Raw genomic sequence first — 19,989 nt, 5'->3', positions numbered from 1 at the left:
CCTTTGACGATTTTTCAACTGGGTTATTTGTCCTTACATTATCAATTTATGGGAATTATTTATATATAATATGTAGGACTCCTTTATCGGACATATGTGCCTCCAAAATTTTTTGCAGCCCGTTCTTTGTCTTCTGACTTTATGTACTGCTGCCTGTCAAATTGTAAATATTTGCATAGTCAAATGTTTCTTTATTTCCTTTCATTTTTTTGAGTTTCCTGTCTTGCTTAAGAAGTCCTCCCAACACGCACACCACTGCCACCAATGCCAGAGGCATATAAACGTTGTCCCAGATCTTCTACCTTGTTTTTGTTACATTTTTATATTTAAACATTTAATTGTCACAGACATTATTTTTATATAGTTAAAAGGAAAGCTCTACCTCTCCCGCTACTGCTCCCATTTGATAAGCAGCTGTACTAGAAATGTTTATTTAAACAAACCACCCTTCACACACCTGTAATCCCAGCACTTTGGGAGGCCAAAGCAGGCGGATCACTTGCGGTCAGGAGTTCAACACCAGCCTGGCCAACGTGGTGAAACCCTGTCTCTACTAAAAACACAAAAATCAGCCAGGCGTGCTGGCACATGCCTGTAATCCCAGCTACTTGGGAGGCTGAGGCAGGAGAATCACTTGAACCCGGGAGGCGGAGGTTGCAGTGAGCTGAGATCATGCCACTGCACTCCAGCCTGTGTGACAAAGCGAGACTCTGTCAAAAAAAAATTGTCTATATGAAATTTTGGTCTGTTTTCCTCTCTTTGACCATTGCCATTAAATACTTTAATTTTATTCAAGTAAAAGCAGAATCATATATTTGACATGAGAACTACGTATTTCACATCATTAAATTAGTTTGAAGTAGGTATGCTTTTGATTATGTATCAGGAATAATAACTTACTTTCTTTAATGCTTATTTGTCTTTACATTTATTTGAATAACTATGTAATGATTATCTGCTTCCTACATTCAGTAATAGAGGTGTACATTAATAATATCAGTAACTGGATTCTTGATCTAATCTCTAGTTTATGTTGAACTGTCCCTGTTATATAGTATCTCCATAATAACTTCAGGCGTTTTACTCAAACCTTACACTTTCATCAATTGTAAAAATGAAGATGTTAATTAAGATGTTACATTAGTTGTAAAAAATTAAGACGTTAAACCTTCCAGATGAAACAACACTGAACCCACTTACAGTCATGCTGTTGTGAGAGGTCCTTGGACAGCTACTGTTTCCATTTCAATTCAGACTTCTTTGGCCAAAGTAGCAACCTGGTAAGCAGCTCTAGCTGGAGAATTAGTCTTGAAGTACTGTTTGTAAATTACACTGACGGTACTGAAGTCATGTATGTCAGCCAGCAAAATTGTTTACCACATCAGTGAAGTCACAACCTGCAGTCTTCAGAACTTCACCCATCTTTGTAAAAGCTTGTTTAACTTCTTTGGCTACCTCTCCTGCCACAAGCTGTGCACTTGAAGAGTCCATGACTAGCTGTCCTGAAATGTAAATGATCCTGTCAACTAACACACCTTGGCCATGCAGCCCAAGGACCTTGGGGGCTTTCGCAGTGCTGGTCACCTTTTAAATCAAGGATGGCATAGCTAACCCTTCTCTTGAGGCCTCTCTGGGAGAAGGCGTCACACCACCCCTGCTTGCTTCTCACCTGACTTGATATTATTTTCCAAAAATGTCTGATAGCATTCATTTTGGTCCAGAGCTTTTTTTGTGTGAAAAAGCTTCTCATTTCTCTTAAAGATGAAGGGCCATTCAGATTTTCTATTTCCTCTTGTATTGACTCATATCTGTAAAGTTATCTTTGTCAACTTCACTGGAATAAAAGTGCTTCTGATATTTCTTTAATATCCCTTCAATGTCTGTAGTATCTGTTGTGTTGTCTTTTGTTTTATATTTTTTCAGTTCCTTAAAATTTATTGCAATATGTTTTAGGCCCCAGGAGATGGCTCTTCTTAAATGTTCTATATGGACTAGGAAAAGAATGTGTATCTATATTTGTTTTGTGTTGTTCTGTGAACTAGTCTGTAAATGACAATTAAGTCTAGTTGGTTGATAGTGGTGGTAAAATTTCCTACATATCCTTATTCATTTTTATTTGTTTACTTTATCAGTTCCTGTGAGTTGTGTGTTAAAATTTCCAAATATACTTAGTTTTCCCCTTCAGTGCTCTCAGTTTTTGCTTCTGAAGATGTATTTATTTAAATAGCATTCCATTCATATTGTGTGGTTTCAATGGCTTATATCTCCATGAAATTAACTATATTTCTTCTGGTAGGTTTTTTTTTTTTTTTTTTTTTTTTTTTCTCTCCAGCATCACATATTATCTCTCTACCTTGAGTTTTCCTTTTTTTTCCTGGTTTGTAGCATTTTAAAACATGTCTTGGCCGGGCACAGTGGCTTACACCCGTAATCCCAGCACTTTGGGAGGCTGAGGCAGGTGAATCACCTGAGGTCAGTAGTTCGAGACTAGCCTGGCCAACATGGTGAAACCCTGACTCTACTAAAAATACAAAAATTAGTCGGGTGTGGTAGCAGGTGGCTGTAATCCCAGCTACTTTGGAGGCTGAAGCAGGAGAATTGCTTGAACCCAGGAGGCGGAGGTTGCAGTGAGCCAAGATGGTGCCACTGCACTCCAGCCTGGGCAACAGAGCAAGACTCCATCTCAAAAACAAAAAACAAACAAAAAAACATGTCTTTCCCATTAGAAGCTTTCCTTCAAGCTTCTCAGAGTTCACATTTAAGAATGAGGCACAAACACATGAATGGAAACTTGTATGGGCATGGGTGAGCTCCACTGCAGCATGATAGAGTGGGAATCTGCTCTTTTATGAAGGAGTCTGTTCTTTGATGTCCTTTAGGAAGGATCAGCATTTGTAGCAGAACTGCTCTGTTCTCTTGTTTTAGGGTTATAATTCTATCAGTTCCTCCTTGGAATCAAATGTTTAAAAGGGGTTGTGGTTCTAAACTTTGGTAATGTGACTTTCACTTCAACTGTATTTTTCAACACAGCACCCATTTCCCACTTTCAACTGTATCTTACGTGCCTAATTCAAAATATTTCCTGGAGATGCATTGTCTTGATGGCTGCCAGGGTTGGGGAAGGATGGTATCCTGGCTAAGTAAACCTCTGGTTCCTGGGTGAGGGATGTGTTGATTTTAATGGATTCTTACAATGCCTGTTGATGAATAACTCTTCTTTTCACCCCAGTCCCTTTGCCAGTTTTTAAGGGTAAATAGTGACTCCAATTTCCACGCCTTTCAAAGTTTTCATAATGAGAATCAGCTTGGTTCTTATTGAACTTCCTGATTATAACTGAGTTTTTACAGGGATCAAAGTTATGTCCTTATTTAGCTATATATTTATTGTTGTTGTTGAGACAGAGTCTCACTCTGTTGCCCAGGCTGGAGTGCAGTGGCAAAATCAATAAAGGAATTGAAAAGATAAGAACACTGAGGCAGGAGAATCGCTTGAACCCGGGAGGCGGAGGCTGCGGTGAGCCGAGATCGTGCCATTGCACTCCAGCCTGGGCACCAAGATCAAAACTCCGTCTAAAAAAAAAAAAAAAAAAAAAAAAAAGAACGTAGGATAAAGGAAATGAAAGAAGACATGGAAGAAGAAGAAGACAGATGTCAACAAAATTTTGGTTGAGGGAAGTCAAATGGACAAATGATAACTGAGTTAACAAAATAGAGGAAGCTAAAATAGTAAATAAGAGATAGGAGGAAACTTAATAAGAATCAAGCTGATTCCCATTATGAAAACTTGGAAAGGCTTGGAGATTGGAGTCACTATTTACCCTTAAACTTAGCTGGGTGTGATGGCTCACACCAGTAGTCCCAGCTACTCAGGAGGCTGAGGCATGAGAATTGCTTGAACCCAGGAGGTGCAGGTAATTGTGTTTTTAGTAGAGATAGGATGTCACCATATTGGTCAGGCTGGTCTAGAACTCCTAACCTCAAGTGATCTGCCTGCCTTGGCCTCCCAAAGTGCTGGGATTACAGGTGTGAGTCACCGTGTTTGACCTCTTATTTAGCTATGTTTTAATTGGAAGTCTTATTACAGTGGGTGCATACATTTTGTATTTTACTAAATAATGCTAAATTGCTTTCCAAAATGCTATACTGATTGATGTTCCAACTAGTAGATGAAAATTTTATTTTGTACATCCTCATCAGCTTTTGACATTATCTGAATGTTAAATTTCATCCAGTGTGATGGGTGAAAGTGCTATGTAGTTGCTATTTTAATTAACGTTTCTCTGACTGCTATCGTAGAAGTAGCTGTCAGAGCCGCATGAAGTCTGGAAATGCTGGGGAGTCTTCTGGGTGATCATCCCTTGCCAGGCCTCCCAATAAGCACTGAGGAATGTTCTAGGGTTCGTTTGCCCATTTTACTTTCATCTAATGGACTGCTGGTACCAAAATCTGTATTAGTTCCAGTTCTCTAGAGCGATAGAGCTAATGGAATATATATATATATATAAAGGGGTGTTTATTAAGTATTAACTCACATGATCACAAGGTCCTACCATAGGCCGTCTGCAGGCTGAGGAGCAAGGGGAGCCAGTCCGAATTCCAAAACTGAAGAACTTGGAGTCCAATATTTGAGGGCAGGAAGCATCCAGCATGGGAGAAAGATGTAAGCTGGGAGGCTAGGTCAGTCTCTCTTTTCATAATTTTCTGCCTGTTTATATTCTAGCCACGCCGGCAGCCGATTAGATGGTGCCCACCCAAATTAAGGGTGGGTCTGTCTTCCCCAGCCCACTGACTCAAATATTAATCTCCTTTGGCCACACCCTCACAGACACAGCCAGGATCAATACTTTGTATTCTTCAATCCAATCAAGTTGACTCTCAGTATTAACCCTCACAAATAGGTAGCCAGGAAGCCCTTTGCCATTCTCATGGGGGTTACTCACGCTTCAGGCCTCTCTTTCGGCATTCAGGTTGAAATCTCCCTCTGTATGGGTCCGTTGTCTAGTGCTGAGGGGTTAGGGACCAGGGAAGCCAGACCTCATCTCCCACTCTGCTCCATTAGGCTCCATGTCATTTGTCTTTATTGATAGCTCCATGACAATGGCTATGGGCATCCCCTGTAAATTCCATCACCGACCAGCTGTAATAGACACACAATAGCAAAGCTGGATGTCTTAACTTACAGGACTGGGTGATCCTTTCTAATCAGGGAGCCATAGCTAACTGTTCTCTCTTGAGGCCCCTCTGGGAGAAGAAGTCTCTACACCAGCTCGGCTTGCTTCTCACCTGACTCGATATTAGTTTTTAAAAATGTTTGATAGGATTCATTTGGGTCTAGAGACTTTTTCTTGGGAAAGCTTCTCATTTCTTTTAACAATGAAGGGCCATTCAGATTTTCTATTTCTTCTTGTATTGATTTTCATCTGTAAAGTTATCTATTTCAACTCCACTGGAATAAAAGCATTTCTGATAGTTCTTTAATATCCCTTCAATGTCTGTAGTATCGGTTGTTTTCTCTTTTTTGTTAGTAATGTGTCCTTTTCCTTATGTTTTTGATTATTTTTGCTAGTTGTTTATTCATTTTTTTTCTTTTTCTTTTCTTTTTTTTTTTTTTTTCGAGACGGAGTCTCGCTCTGTTGCCCAGGCTGGAGTGGCATGCTCTCAGCTCACTGCAGCCTCCACCTCCAGGGTTCAAGCAATTCTCCTGCCTCAGCCTCCCGAGTAGCTGGGATGACAGGCGCGTGCTGCCGTTCCTGGCTAATTTTTGTATTTTTATTAGAGACAGGGTTTCACCATCTTGGCCAGGCTGGTCTTGATCTCCTGAACTCATGTTCCACCCTCCTCAGCCTCCCAAAGTGTTGGGATTACAGGCGTGAGCCACTGCTCCTGGCCTATTAATTTTCTTAATTGTACTTAATTGTTATTAATTTTCTTGACTTACAGGAGTGGGTAAGTTAAGACATTCCAGCTTTGTGTGTGTGTATGAATTACTTGTTTACAGGCTTTGCTCATACATATTAGGTTGTTTAATTGCCTTTTGACTTTGTCTAACTTTTGTAAACATTTTAAATTTTGGTATAATGAATCTATCAATCCTTCCCTTGATGATTTATGTTTTTGTCTTAGAACTCTTTCCCTATCTCAAAGTCTTAAAAATTATTAGACAAAGATGTAAGACTCAATTTAATGGTTGCTTTTTGCTGTTAAGTATTTGATTCATGTGAAGTGTATTTTTATATGATTTGAGGTAGAGACATAATTGTATTTTTTCTATATGGTGAGCCAAATTAACCAGAACAACTTAATAAATCATCTGTTCTTTCTCTACAGATGATGCTTCTGTTGTATGCACTTACCCCTTCAAACAGGTAGTCACTGCTTTATTCCCCATGGCCTAGACTAGTGCCCCTAAAGCAGGAGTACCCAATAATGGGCAACGTGCTTGTACACCTGAAGCAGAGTGTTCAATCTTTTGTCTTACCTGGGCCACATTGGAAGAATCGTCTTAGGCCACACATAAAATACACTAACACTAATGATAGCTGATGAGCTTTAAAAAAAATGGCTGGGCGCAGTGGCTTACGCCTGTAATCCCAGCACTTTGGGAGGCCAAGGCAGGTGGATCACGAGGTCAAGAGATCAAGACCATCCTGGCCAACATGGTGAAACCCTGTCTTTACTAAAAATACAAAAAATTAGCTAGGCGTAGTGGCAAGCGCCTGTAATCCAAGCTACGTGGGAGGCTGAGGCAGGAGAATCACTTGAACCCGGGTGACGGAGGTTGCAGTGAGCCGAGATGGCACCATTGCATCCAGCCTGGGCAAAAAGAGCAAAACTCTATCTCAAAAAAAAAAAAAAAAAAAAAAAAAAAATACCATAATGTTTTAAGAAAGTTTACAAATTTGTATTGAGCCACACTCAAAGTCATCCTGGGCTGCATGTGGCCCATGGGCTGAGGGTTGGACAAACTCATTCTAAAGCTTGCATTCTGGGCGCACCCTTAAAGTCTCTGCCTGAACATCTCTGGGAAACTTTCCCCAACTACATCCTCCCCCACACATTCCATTTCTGCCTCCCAATGCAGTGGTGGTACAAGGGAAATAATTACCAAATCTATTATTTTGCATTACATGATCTTGTTAACATGCATTATCATCGTTTTAAAAAATATATATAAAAAAATACAAAAAAAAGTACACAGCAGCTGGGCATGGTGGCTCACGCCTGTAATCCCAGCACTTTGGGAGGCCGAGGCAGGCAGATCACGAGGTCGGGAGATCAAGACCATCCTGGCCAACACAGTGAAACCCCGTCTCTACTAAAAATACAAAAAAATTAGCGGGGTATGGTGGTGCGCACCTGTAGTCCCAGCTACTTGGGAGGCTGAGGCAGGAGAATGGCGTGAACCCACGATGTGGACCTTGCAGTGAGCCGAGATCGCGCCACTGCACTCCAGCCTGGGTGACAGAGTGAAACTCTGTCTCACAAAGAATAAATAAATAAAAAAAAATTAAAAAAACACAGCTTCATTGGGCTATAACTGATATATTGAAAAACTGGACATATTTAATGTATATAATTTAATGAGTTTGGAGATACACATACAATCATAACACCATCATCACTCTCAAGGCAATAAACATATCTATCACCTCCAAACATTTCCGACTACCCCATCTCCCTTTTTGTGGTGAGAACACTTAACATGCTTAACATGAAATCTGCATTCTTAAAAAATTTTTAAGTAGGTAATACATTTTCGTTGACCATAGGTACAATGCTATACAGCAGATCTCTAGTCCTTTTTCATCTAGTGTAACTGAAACTTTATACCCATTGAACAACAACTCTCCATTTCCCTCTCCTCACAGCTCCTGGCAACAACTATTCTACTCTCTGTCTCTGTGAGTTTATTTCAGATGCCTCATGTAAGTGGAGTCATGCAGTATTTGTCATTCTGTGCCTGGCTATGTCACTTAACATGATGTCCTCCAGATTCATCCACCTTGTCACATATGCCAAGATTTCCTTCTTTACTGAGGCTGAATAATACTCCATTGTATGTATATAGCACATTTTCTTCATTCATTGATTCATTCTTGTTTTTTGTTTTGTTTTGTTTTGTTTTGTTTTTTTGAGACAGAGTCTTGCTCTGTCGCCCAGGCTGGAGTGCAGTGGCGCGATCTCACTTCACTGCAACCTTTGCCTCCCGGGCTCAAGTGATTCTCCTGCCTCAGCCTCCCGAGTAGCTGGGATTACAGGCACCCACCACCATGCCCAGCTAATTTTTTTTTTTTTTTTTTGTATTTTTAGTAGAGACGGGGTTTTACCATGTTGGCCAGGCTGGTTTCGAACACCTGACCTCAAGTGATCTGCCCGCCTCGGCCTCCCAAAGTGCTAGGATTACAGGTGTGAACCACCATCCCCAGCCCATTTATTCACTTTTGATGGACATTTAGGTTGTTTCCATATCTTGGAATAATTGTGAATAATGCTGCAATGAATATGGGTGTGCAGATATCTTTTAAAGATCCTGATTTCATTTCTTTTGGATACATACCCAGAAGTGGATTGCTGAATATAATAGTTCAATTTTTACGTTTTTAAGGAAACTCTGTACTGTTTTCCATAGTGGCTGCACCATTTGGCACTCCCACCAACAATGTACAAGGTTTCCATTGGTCCACATTCTTGCCAACGCTTGTTATGTTTTGTTTTTTGATAATGGCCAACAGGCATATGAAAAGTTGCTCAATTTCACTAATCGTTGGGAAAAAGCAAATCAAAACCACAATGAAATATTAACTTACACATATTAAGATGGCTATTACATGTGTCTCTTGCCGGCCAGGCTCTGAGCTCACAATCACAGGGATTGTGTCTTTTTTGTCTTTATCTCCAAAGTCCAGCATAATGCTCGTATGTCAATAATTGTTCTAGTAATTTTATCCTAAATTTGCCCTAAATATAATTTCAAAAGGGCTTTAGGGGTAATAGGGCATGAAACAAAATTAAACTATGTTTTGAATTTCTTTCTTCAGTACTCAGAGACAGAGAAAATTATAACATTCAATTACATATTTGCTTTTATTTAAATTAGTAAGGCTGTAAATTATGAATGTAAATGTGCTTAGCTAGAACAAATATTGCTCAGAATAAAAAGATATACAAATATAATGCTAATATACAATACAGGCTATCTCGTAAAAATTTATATTTGTGTACACACATACATAATTGGCTACATTTGACAATGGGGTTCATTTGATTCCTCCGTAGTAATTAGAACAGGAGATTTAACTGATTTCAGCCATGATGCAGTTACTTAAACACACACACACATACACACATGCACACTCCACATAAATAAGTTTGGGAACATTTTAAATTTTCTGACTCGGGACTTTTCAAAGCCATCTCAAAGGAGCTTCATCAAAACATTTAATGTTGGCATCACCCCACAAGCACTCAGAGATAAGTGTTAAAATAGAAATCCAATTGAGTAATGGGAAACTGACTTAGATTATCTTATTTGTATATTTATTTGTCATCTATCTCTCTGACTCATTCACTGCTCTATTTTCAGCATCTACAATAGTGCTTAGTAATGAATACACATGCAGTACACAAACGTGCTAACACAGTACGTGACTAATGATGAGGGCTATGCACATTTATCCGGAATGAGAATTATTTAGTCCAAAAAAAAAAATCTAGAAAGCATAAGTGCTGTAATTGGATAAAGCTAAAATTCTATTACTCTATTGAAACCAGATATCAAGTGATACTTTTAAACTAAACATGAGGTAATGGTTGAAAAGGGATTAAAACACTGGAATTTGAGCATGCCGAATCCAAATCATTGAATATTCAGTTACAGATCTAATAAAGCAGGTAGACCAAGAATAGGATAATTGCATATGGAGACCTTGGTTCTAGTCACAACTGTGTCACTGTGAGATTTTAGCCAATGAGGTACAATTTCCTCAATTATAAAATGCATTAGAGAGAGCTGCCCTCTCTTCTTTACAGAAGTGCTGTAAGAAACAAATACAATCAAATTTATATACCCTTATTATTTAATCATCCATTACAAGCAAAATGTAAATGTGATTGTCCTTACTACGATCAACACTGAAAACAGTGATGTGAGAATGTTGCTGTGGCAGGCCAGAGGTGGGTCACTTCGGTCTCTGTTGAAAGAACTTTCTGGCCAGCAAGTTAGTGGACAGCCTCCAGCTGTGCCTTCTGGATTGTCCGCAGCGTTTGCAAGTCTTTTTTTTTTTTTTCTCCAGGATAGCCCCAGACGATGACTTAACATGGTGGGGCACTAAGACCTAGACATTTCTGCCCAGCATGACACACTCTCCTCTCTGGGCAAACTTTGCTATGGGCCTCACCATGAGCCTGCCAAGACTCTCCCAGAGCTGGGTCTGAATCTCATGGTTTTTCTCCTCACTCCCCACACCTCCCGTTTTCCCTCTCACAGGTGGGAGCCTGAAAGCCCACCCCATACCCATACTTCTGTTTCTTCTCCCTTTTACCTTTCTCAAACATTAACCTCCAATCAGTGTTTGCACTTCTAACTTTGTCTTGGTGTCTTGAGTTCTAGAAAACCTGACTAACACAGTCCCTCAAACCCCAATCACCCGAAGCAGCCCATGTCAATATTTTCCATTTTATATTTTTTACGGAAATGTTCAAATACATAAAAATATTGTGAGCTTTTTATTGCAAAATGCTTAATTTCTTTTTTTTTCTTCCTTTTCCCCCTCATTCTTTCTGTCATCTTAAGGATGCTGAATTTCTACTTCTTTTTTCTTCTTGGAATTATATCATGTATTTATGAAGAAGAGGTGATAAAACATTATTTCAAACGTACACCTTATCAAATGCTAACCCCCACCTGACATTCACCTATTTTATCAACAACAATGGTTGAGAGGACTCATAGACATTTCTTGAGAACACAGCATTGAATAGCATGTCCTCAATGAATCAGTGAGTTGGAGGTATGAGTAATCTCCAGTAGCTTTTTAGGGTGAGGGTCAGATTCTTTCCTGATATGAGCCTGGAGCCCTTCTGTAAAGTCCTTGTTTCCACACTGTCCCCGGCTTGTTGAATTCCAGTAGAGAATGACCAGCAACCATACAGCTTTTAGCTCTGACCGGACCAGTGAGTTCTTTCGTATCCAAGCTCCAATATAAACACTCTTGTCTCTTGGTTCTGTGTAATCCTCTGCAGGCATACTCTACGACAGGCTCAGTTGGGTCTCAAAAGTTCCAGTTTTACAAAGAGCTTCTTCATTAAATGCTCCTGATGTAACTTATAGGCATCACTTCACATTGACCTTGTGAAAGGAGAACATCTGAGCGGGTATTTGGATGATGGGTAGGTGCTAAGAACTTTTCCCAGAGAGCTCATTGTCTACTGTCTTACAAAAGAGAGAATCCTGTGCATTGTTTTTATTGTTTTCATTTGCTTCTATTGCCTTTTAATTATTTTTGGTTTTCTTTCTGCATCAATGCTACCATTACATACTCTATGAATTTCCTATGTAAGCTTTGGTACCATTTGGCATCATGATACACTGTTATTTTCAACAGTATCTTTTTTAAAAAAGCTTATTCCCACTAGAAGAGTTTGTTTATTTTAAGGTGGTAAATCTGTATTTTGTAATTGTTTCTATCCTTCTCTCTCTCTCTCTCTCTTTTTTTTTTAAAATTAGCTTTTCAACTTGATTGTAAAATGCCACAGCGCAGAGAATGTACCTGGGCAGATGAGCTTGCATGGAGCCAGGCAAAGCAGATGACAATCTGGGCTCTCTTCTCATATTAAGATTGACAGCTTCTTTGAGCCTCTGCTTCCTCATCTTTATTGTAAAACAATAACAAAATTAAATCCTCTTAACCTTTACAGGGAATAATATCATGGCATGTGCAATGTTACTGCAAGAATTAGCACTAATTTGAGGACAGTTTTTCTGTGTCTTTGAATGGAAGTCCATAATTGGAATTGTTAATACAGTTTTTAGTTTCCCTCAGACATATGCTCGCCTGAAGGCTAGTGTAGGATATAATCTGAGCTCTTTACTATGAATGTGTTACTTCCATTTGACTTAAAGCTACTCAAAGCAGAGGATGCTAGAGGCTGGTCCCTTGGCTGTTTCACACCCTGGTCAGAATATTTTCAGTTTCTGTCTTCAAGGTGACATTCACAATTGCTGGTTTTCCATACCACATTTCTTCCCTATACTTGAATTTCTAGGATTACAATAAAAGAGAGCTAATATTCATCAACATCTTTAGTGTAAGAAATCATCCACACATTGTAGATGTATAAGGCCCAATGACTGACATAAAGGCAGCACAGTGCCCTGTAAAGAGCACAGATTTGGGAATTTCCCATTGACGTGTCCTGCGCTGGCTGCAAACATTTAAGCAATAGCTTCTGGTGCCCTTTGCTGCTCGCCTATATCGTGAACATAATAGCTATGTTGATAGCATTTTCTGTTGTTATTTAGAAGATACTTTTAAAACCCTAGTTTTTATTTATTTTTAGTTATTGTCCAGTGGCCAGTTACTAGAATGTTTTTATTTTTTGCATGTTATAAATATTTTCTCTGTGGTTTGAACTTTCAAAACCATGATTGATTTTCCACTTTGTTATAGAGTGTTTTTCTTTTCTACAAAGTCAAAAAAGTCATCCCTTGAAGGCACAGGCAATAATCTTTTGAAATCAATGAAAACGATGGAAGCGCTGAATCCAGTAAACCAAAGATAACACAAAGACCAGGCTACAGAGGTGAGAGGTGTCTGATGAGAGGGAATGGCTGAGTGAGGTAACACTGTTCCCTATGGACCCCAGTTTTATCTTTCCCATCAATTAGTATAATGGGAAAATTCTTGTAGTGTTCGATGATGTCTTCTACTGAATCAAACTTCTGAAACACAGAAAAGAAAGTTAATGAGTTTTAAAATATCTTTTGTTTCTGTAGGTTAAAATATAGCTAAGGTGCTTGATTTTGCACAGGGAAGAGGTGAACCAATTTAACAATTTTTGTATGGTAACGGTGTTTCAGGAAGTGGTTTTTTTTCTTGTTTGTTTTTTTCTGAGACATTTTTTTGCTCTGTCACCCAGACTGGAGTGCAGTAATGTGATCTTGGCTCACTGCAACCTCTGCCTCCCGGGTTCAAGCGATTTTTCTGCCTCAGCCTCCCAAGTAGCTGGGATTGCAGGCATGCGCCACCACGCCCAGCTTATTTTTATATTTTTAGTAGAGACAGGGTTTTGCCATGTTGGCCAGACTGGTCTCAAACTCCTGACCTCAGGTGACCCACCTGCCTAGGCCTCCCAAAGTGCTGGGATTACAGGCATGAGCCACCACACCCGACTAGAAGTAGTTTTTAAAAAGAATATGGCAAGCTTGAAGGATGAGTGATAAGAATGATAAGGGAGAAAAAAAGTTCTTGAGATGACCAAAAGTGAGCCCTATGGCAGCTCTTTAAATTTCCTACACAGGGAGTTTTCCCTCTCTGGAATCAGATCACACGGGTCAAGTTCCATTCTATTGTTATCACAGCCTTTCTATCTTAAGTGACTTAGGTGGGTTAGTTACACAGCAATCAAGCCTTGTAATCTCTGTTGCCTCCCAAACCTCAACCTTAGCTCTGACCAGCAAAAATATAGAAGATTCAGGCTTGAATGTAGTAAATTGGAGGGCAATGCCTGCAGTGAGCTTGCTCTCCAGTAACGAAGTCTGAGGAATTCTAGTATACATAGAAAGAACAGGGACAACCACAGGGCTGCTTAGCCGGTTCAGCTGCCCTCCTTGAGCTTCTTGTGAAATAATGAGGTGGCTGCAGATTTCGGTGTTTCTAGATATACAGATAAAGTGTTATGACAATTTAACGGAAAGGAAGATTATTTCAGGTTTAGGGAAATGGGGAGGTGCTTTGTCAAGGATGCAGACTTGAAATGGGCTATGTTATGGGTCATGCCAGAGAAGTAGACAGGAGGGTTTAAAGACATTAAAAGCAGAGAATGTACAGGGCCATGCATAAGGACAGGGTACTGAGAAAACTTGAGCACATATGGTAATTTTTTAAATTTCAATAGCTTTAGAGGTACAAGTGGCTTTTGGTTACGTGGATGAATTGTATAGTGGTGAGGTCTGGGCTTTAGTGTACCCGTCACCCAGATAATATACATTGTATTACCCACTAGGTGATTTTTCATTCCTTAACCCCCTTATCACCCTCTCCCTCTCTGAGTCTTCAATGTCCATTCTGCATATACAGTAATTCTGATTAGGTGAGTTTGGATGAGTTCCCGAAGGAGAATATTGGGAGATAATTAGGAAAAGCTTGCTCAACCTGCCTCCTATGTTTCAAGACAACTTGGATCCTCCCTAGCAAGCCTGTGAGGTGAACAGGGCAGGGGGAATGATCTTCCCTAAAGAGCTAAGGGAATTTCAGCTCAGAGAAGTGGACTGCCTTACTCAGAGTCTCCCACGGCTAGGGAGGGTGAGACCAGGAATGAAGGCTCACTTTTCTGGATATTTCTTTTTATTTTTCAACTTTGCCTATAGCTTGTGACCTCTGATGCTCCAACAAACCAAGGTAGAGATGACACAGCCTGAAGAAAGGGAGCTACCTCCGTGGGGGCTACTCTGCCTCTGATTTGGTCTTGCCTACTCCTTCCTCTGCCCAGGGAATCCTAGGCGCAGAAATGTTGGAAGGCCTCAGGAATAGCCAACGGGGAATGAGATTGACCAGTTAGGGCCTCACAGGGATGACATTCTGTTGGGAGCTGGCAGAAAATAATTTCCTATGCAAACAAATAATTTCATTTAGAATTGTGTGCTGTGAAAATTGTTAATTGAGGCTTAATAAGAACCTCACCAGGTCACTCAGAGGCTTCCCTCGGGGCTGTTGGGAGGGGACATTATTTTTTCTTAGTGGCGCACTGAACAGAAAGCAACTAAAACGCTAAAAACATGTGACTTCCAGGGTCATCTCCTCCTTCCTACCGTTATGCCGGGAGGTGTGAAGAGCAAACAGATACCACAGTGGGGACAAAAATGTGGGGAAAGAAATGTAGAGTGGGAATGTCTTGATGTTAACTAGTCCTTGGATCTAGTCCATTTCTGTCCTTTCTGGTTACATTATAACAAATTTCCTTCTCTCCTGCCTGAGCTCATTTGAATTGGGGTTTGTCTCTTCACACCCAAAGAGTCCTGGTTCAATCCGTAAGTCCCTTGTCCCTCTGAAACCTTTACTGGATCTGCAGCAGTTTCCAGTGAGATAACCTATGTGTCAGTCTGACTTGGTGTGTTTGGCCTGTTAAAATACTAGGCCAGGCCTGGTGGCTCACGCCCGTAATCCCAGCATTTTGGGAGGCCAAGGCGGGCAGATCACTTAAGTTCAAGAGTTCAAGGCTAGCCTGGCCAACATAGTGAAACCCCATCTCTACCAAAAATATAAAAAATTAGCCAGGCATGCTGGTATGTGCCTGTAATCCCAGCTACTTGGGAGGCTGAGGCAGGAGAATCACTTGAACCCGGGAGGCAGAGGTTGCAGTGAGCTGTGATCGCATCACTGCACTCCAGGCTGGGAGATGGACTTCATCTTAAAAAACAAACAACAACAAAAAGTATTATAAACCTGGCAGCTTAGAAACAGCAGAAATTTATGTCTCACAGTTCTGGAGTCTGGGGAGTCCAAGATTGAGGCACTGGCAGATTCAGTATCTGGAGAGGCCCATTTTCTTGCCTTAATGCTGTATCCTCACATGGTCCAAAGAGCAATGCACTCTTTTACAAGGGAACGAATCCCATTTGTGAGGGCTCCACCTTCGAGACTGAATCACTTTCCAAAGTCCCCACCTCCTAACACCATCGCCTTAGGGCTTAGGATTTCAACACATAAATTTTGGAGGAATACAAACATTCAGACTATACCACCACCCATGTTATGTATACAATAAATATGAGTTTCCACCTGATGCTAAGGTAAGGTACTTTCCCCGTTGTCCAATGGGGAGATTAATTCCTACTACAGCAGGGTAATTGTAAGTAGAGGGCCTGTGGAGGCTAAATGCCTGAGTTCAAAGCCTGGCTCTCCCAACCACTAGCAGTGTGACTGTCAGCAAGTTTCTTGCATTCTCTGTGCCTCAGTTATTCTACGAACAGTGATGGTAATGACAGGACCTAACTTTGAGGTTCTTTGTGAGAATGGAATTGATGCATAAGCAATACAGCATTTAGAAGAAAGCGTGACACACAGTGAGTGCTCAGTACATGCCAGGCCTTACGATTAACTCCTCCCTTCTAGATTTTCCAAGAACATCATGGGAGAGCAATGAAATCACCAAGAAGTTTACAGACCACTACTGTAAGCCTTTAGGAAAGGAAGAATTTTCTGTATTTCATTTCCAATTTTAAAACAAGCACAAAGTTTTCTTTTTCTTTCTTCCTGCTTGATAAAACAAAAAGTGAATAACAAAAACAACAAAAACTTTCCAGGTAGAACTCTTTCACAAAATTGGTTAAATCCACATTGATAAAAGGAAATCTTTCCTAGTGTTAGTCTTCAGAGGGAAGATGATTTATCTCTCCTATTCTCATTCCTGTTTTCTTTAAGATTGTCCCAGGCCGGGCTCGGTAGCTCACGTCTGTAATCCCAGCACTTTGGGAGGCCGAGGCGGGTGGATCACGAGGTCAGGAGTTAGAGAGTAGCCTGACCAATATGATGAAACCCCATCTCTACTAAAAATACAAAAAACAAAATTAGCCGAGCGTGGTGGCGCATGCCTGTAGTCCCAGCTACTCAGGAGGCTGAAGCAGAAGAATCGCTTGAACCTGGAAGGTAGAGGTTGCAGTGAGCTGTGATTGCGCCACTGCACTCCAGCCTGGGTGACAGAGTGATACTCAGTCTCAAAAGAAAAAAAAAAAAAAGATTGTCCCCAAATAATACATTTGCTATTAATTGTTTTAAAATTCTGCTACATGGATGACATTTCATTAATTTTAACAGGTGGTAGGAAGCAAGACAGGGGCAATTAGTCACATGGTCTTTCCTGTTTTTTTTTTTTTTTTTGAGACGGAGTCTCACTCTGCTGCCCAGGCTGGATTGCAGCAGCACAATCTCTGCTCACTGCAAACTCTGCCTCCTAGGTTCAAGCAATTCTCCTTCCTCAGCCTCCCAAGTAGCTAGAATTATAGGCATGTGCATTGGTGCCCAGCTAACTTTTTGTAGTTTTAGTAGAGATGGGGTTTCAACATATTGACCAGGTTGGTCTTGAACTCTTGACCTCAAGTGATCCACCCACCTCGGCCTCCTAAAGTGCTGGGATTACAGGCATGAGCCACCGTGCCCGACCTGGTCTTTTCTTATTATTGGTTTCTAATGATGGGGTCAAAACTGAAATATTGTCCTGAAGAGACTTTTAAAAAAGATTATACTTAAGCTCTTGCATATTGAATAATCTTTTCCAGGGGGACAAGCAATGTTTGCTAATATCAGATCTTAACATCTGTTTAAACCTTTTCTCTTTTTTTTTGAGATGGAATCTCACTCTGTCACCAGGCTGGAATGTAGTGGCATGATCTTGGCTCACTGCAACCTCCACCTTCCAGATTCAAGCGATTCTCCTGCCTCAACCTCCCAAGTAGCTGGGACTACAGGCACGTGCCACCACGCCCAGCTACTTTCTGTATTTTTAGTAGAGACGGGGTTTCACCATGTTGGCCAGGCTGTTCTTGAACTCCTGGCCTCGTGATCCACCCACTTTGGCATCCCAAAGTGCTGGGATTATAGGCATGAGCCACCACGCCTGGTCCATTTGTTTAAACCTTTTGTGCTTGTTGTATATATGAACTGTGGGCAATGTTTCCTTCCAGAAAAGTAAAGAAATCTATTTGGGTACACATATGAGAGTGAAAGAAGGAAAGGGGGAGAAAAGAGAAAGAGAGATAAATGCCAATCAAGCAGGAGGAGAAGGAAGCAGACAGGGAAGGTGTGAAAAAAACCCATGGGTTGATTGTCTCTGTTCTCTAGTCTTTAAAGTTTAGTTTATCATGTAAACATGTACGGTGATTTTTAGAAACATATAAACATTTGTAGAACAAAAAAGGAAAGATCTGGAAATTGAAATTGAAATCTCCCTTCTCTGAGATTTCACAGAAGTGTTGACAAGCATGACTTATAAAACTGAGATGCAGGGACGATGTTTGGCAGCAGTTAAGCTCTGCAGGTTGTTTAAGGCAGGTGCCTCCTTGGCTGGCTAGGGCCGGTGTTCTACAATCTCATTCTTGCTTAGGTGCCTATAGAGATCGGCACAGATGAACAGGGTATTCTCTGGATGGCAGGGACTTGACATGACTCTTTCTGTGTTCCCAGAATGCAACACTGAGTCTAACATACTGTAGGCCTACAATTAATGCTCGGACAATAAATAAGTAAATGAGCAGCGGGTGCTGAATGATTCCCCCCAATATGTCCGTGTCCTAATCCCAGAATCTAGAATATGACCTTACATTATAAAAGAGTTAATACTATTTTATATGGTATAATACAGGATAAAGTTAAGGATCCTGAGAGGGGGTGCTTATCCGAGGTTATCCCAGTAGGCCCTAAAAGCAATCATGTGTTTCTTCATAAGATAGGAGCAGTGGGAGATTTTGATCAGAGAAGAGAAGGTCACGTGACCATAGAGAGGAGGAGGAGAGGGTCATGTGACCACAGAGGCTGAGACTGGAGTGACATGGCCATAAATCAAGGAAGACAAGGATTGCTGGCAGCTGCGGAAAGCTGGAAGAGGTCAGGGGTGACTCTCCCCTGGAGTCTCCGGAAGGAGTGTGGCCCTGCTGATACCACGATGTTGGACTTCTGTCCTCCAGCACTGTGAAACAATACATTTCAGTTGTTTTAAACCGCGAAATTTCTGGGGAAGTGGTACTTATTAAGCACCTGCCTCTATGTGTCTGCCACTATTTACATCAACTCATGTCACACTCAAAATAACTCCCAAGAGTTAGGCATTGCTGCATCATCTGTGTGGTTAAATTCAAAAGCGGCAAGATAGCTACAAAACGACATGAAATTAAAGTAATCTTTGAAGATGCTGTTTCTCATGTTTTTCCTGCTGAGTTGGGTGAAGATGCTTTCTTTAATTGGACCCTGGCTAAAGTAGCTAGTTGTTGGCTTGCATTTAGCACAGTCTTGCTAATCTTGTTTTAAAGAGGTGTGATTCTTCCTCAGCAAGACAAAAGGCTCAGGCTGTGAAAAGCATGAGGGAACTGAGTAAAATCCAGACCCTCTTTCTCTTACACATCTCCCTCAGAGGGAAGGCAGGAAGAAACCACCTGTGAATTGTCATTTTTTACCCACTCCCTGGCACACAGTAAGCTCCAAGTAAGTGTTAACTATTCTTTAACTGTGATTCAACCTGCAGTGTTTTCAAACGGGTGGGTGATTACTTGTATTTGCCACAGTGTTATTTGAGTCTGTCTATGGAAGCGAGACATGAGAATAGGGCCTGGAGGCAGGGAATCTAAGGACTTCCTAGAACCAAATCAAATGGAAACACTTCAGTTGTGACAGGATATATCCTTTCTATTTACATAGGGCCTACACTGAGTAAATGACTGTAACTTTACTTTATCCTCTTCATTTACATAGGATGAACACCAAGTAACCAATGGAAACCTCTAGCAGATATTTAAACCGCAGAAAATTCTGTAAGGGTGCTCGAGCCCCTGTGCCTGGGCCACTCCCATCCTGTGGAGTGCACTTCCATTTTCAATAAATCTCTGTTTTTGTTGCTTCATTCTTTCCTTGCTTTGTTTGTGTGTTTTGCCAATTTTTGGCTCAAGACGCCAAGAATCTGCATACCTTCAACTGGTAATGGAAGTCAATGTTTTGCAAAACATACTGCATCCCAGAATTGCCATTTACTAGCTGTGACTTTGGGCCGGATACTTAGCATTTC

General features: G+C 40.8%; 1 protein-coding gene, 1 long non-coding RNA gene and 1 pseudogene across 5 annotated transcripts in view; 1 reads left to right on the top strand and 2 right to left on the bottom strand.

The window, feature by feature from the left end:
- Positions 1–1,052: 1,052 nt before the first annotated feature.
- Positions 1,053–1,605, bottom strand: LOC116274103 (annotated as a pseudogene).
- Positions 1,606–9,065: 7,460 nt separating this feature from the next.
- Positions 9,066–19,989, bottom strand: part of CLNK (cytokine dependent hematopoietic cell linker) — a 244,451-nt gene continuing 233,527 nt past the window's right edge. For all 4 annotated transcript variants that reach the window (XM_021938294.2, XM_021938297.2, XM_021938295.2 and 1 more), the window contains one exon: positions 9,066–12,940. In XM_021938294.2, coding sequence (XP_021793986.2) covers positions 12,794–12,940 — 147 coding nt within the window. In that variant the 3' untranslated portion in view covers positions 9,066–12,793. The remainder of the gene's footprint in view (positions 12,941–19,989) is intronic.
- LOC110743224 lies at positions 12,712–18,825 on the top strand. Its single transcript, XR_002521928.2, has 3 exons — positions 12,712–12,801; positions 16,332–16,391; positions 18,661–18,825. It is a non-coding gene; the product is annotated as an uncharacterized LOC110743224 (long non-coding RNA).

Source organism: Papio anubis, chromosome 3, assembly GCF_008728515.1.
Source record: "Papio anubis isolate 15944 chromosome 3, Panubis1.0, whole genome shotgun sequence".
In the NCBI taxonomy this organism is placed as follows: Eukaryota; Metazoa; Chordata; class Mammalia; order Primates; family Cercopithecidae; genus Papio; species Papio anubis.
This window is presented reverse-complemented; position numbering and strand designations above follow the sequence as displayed.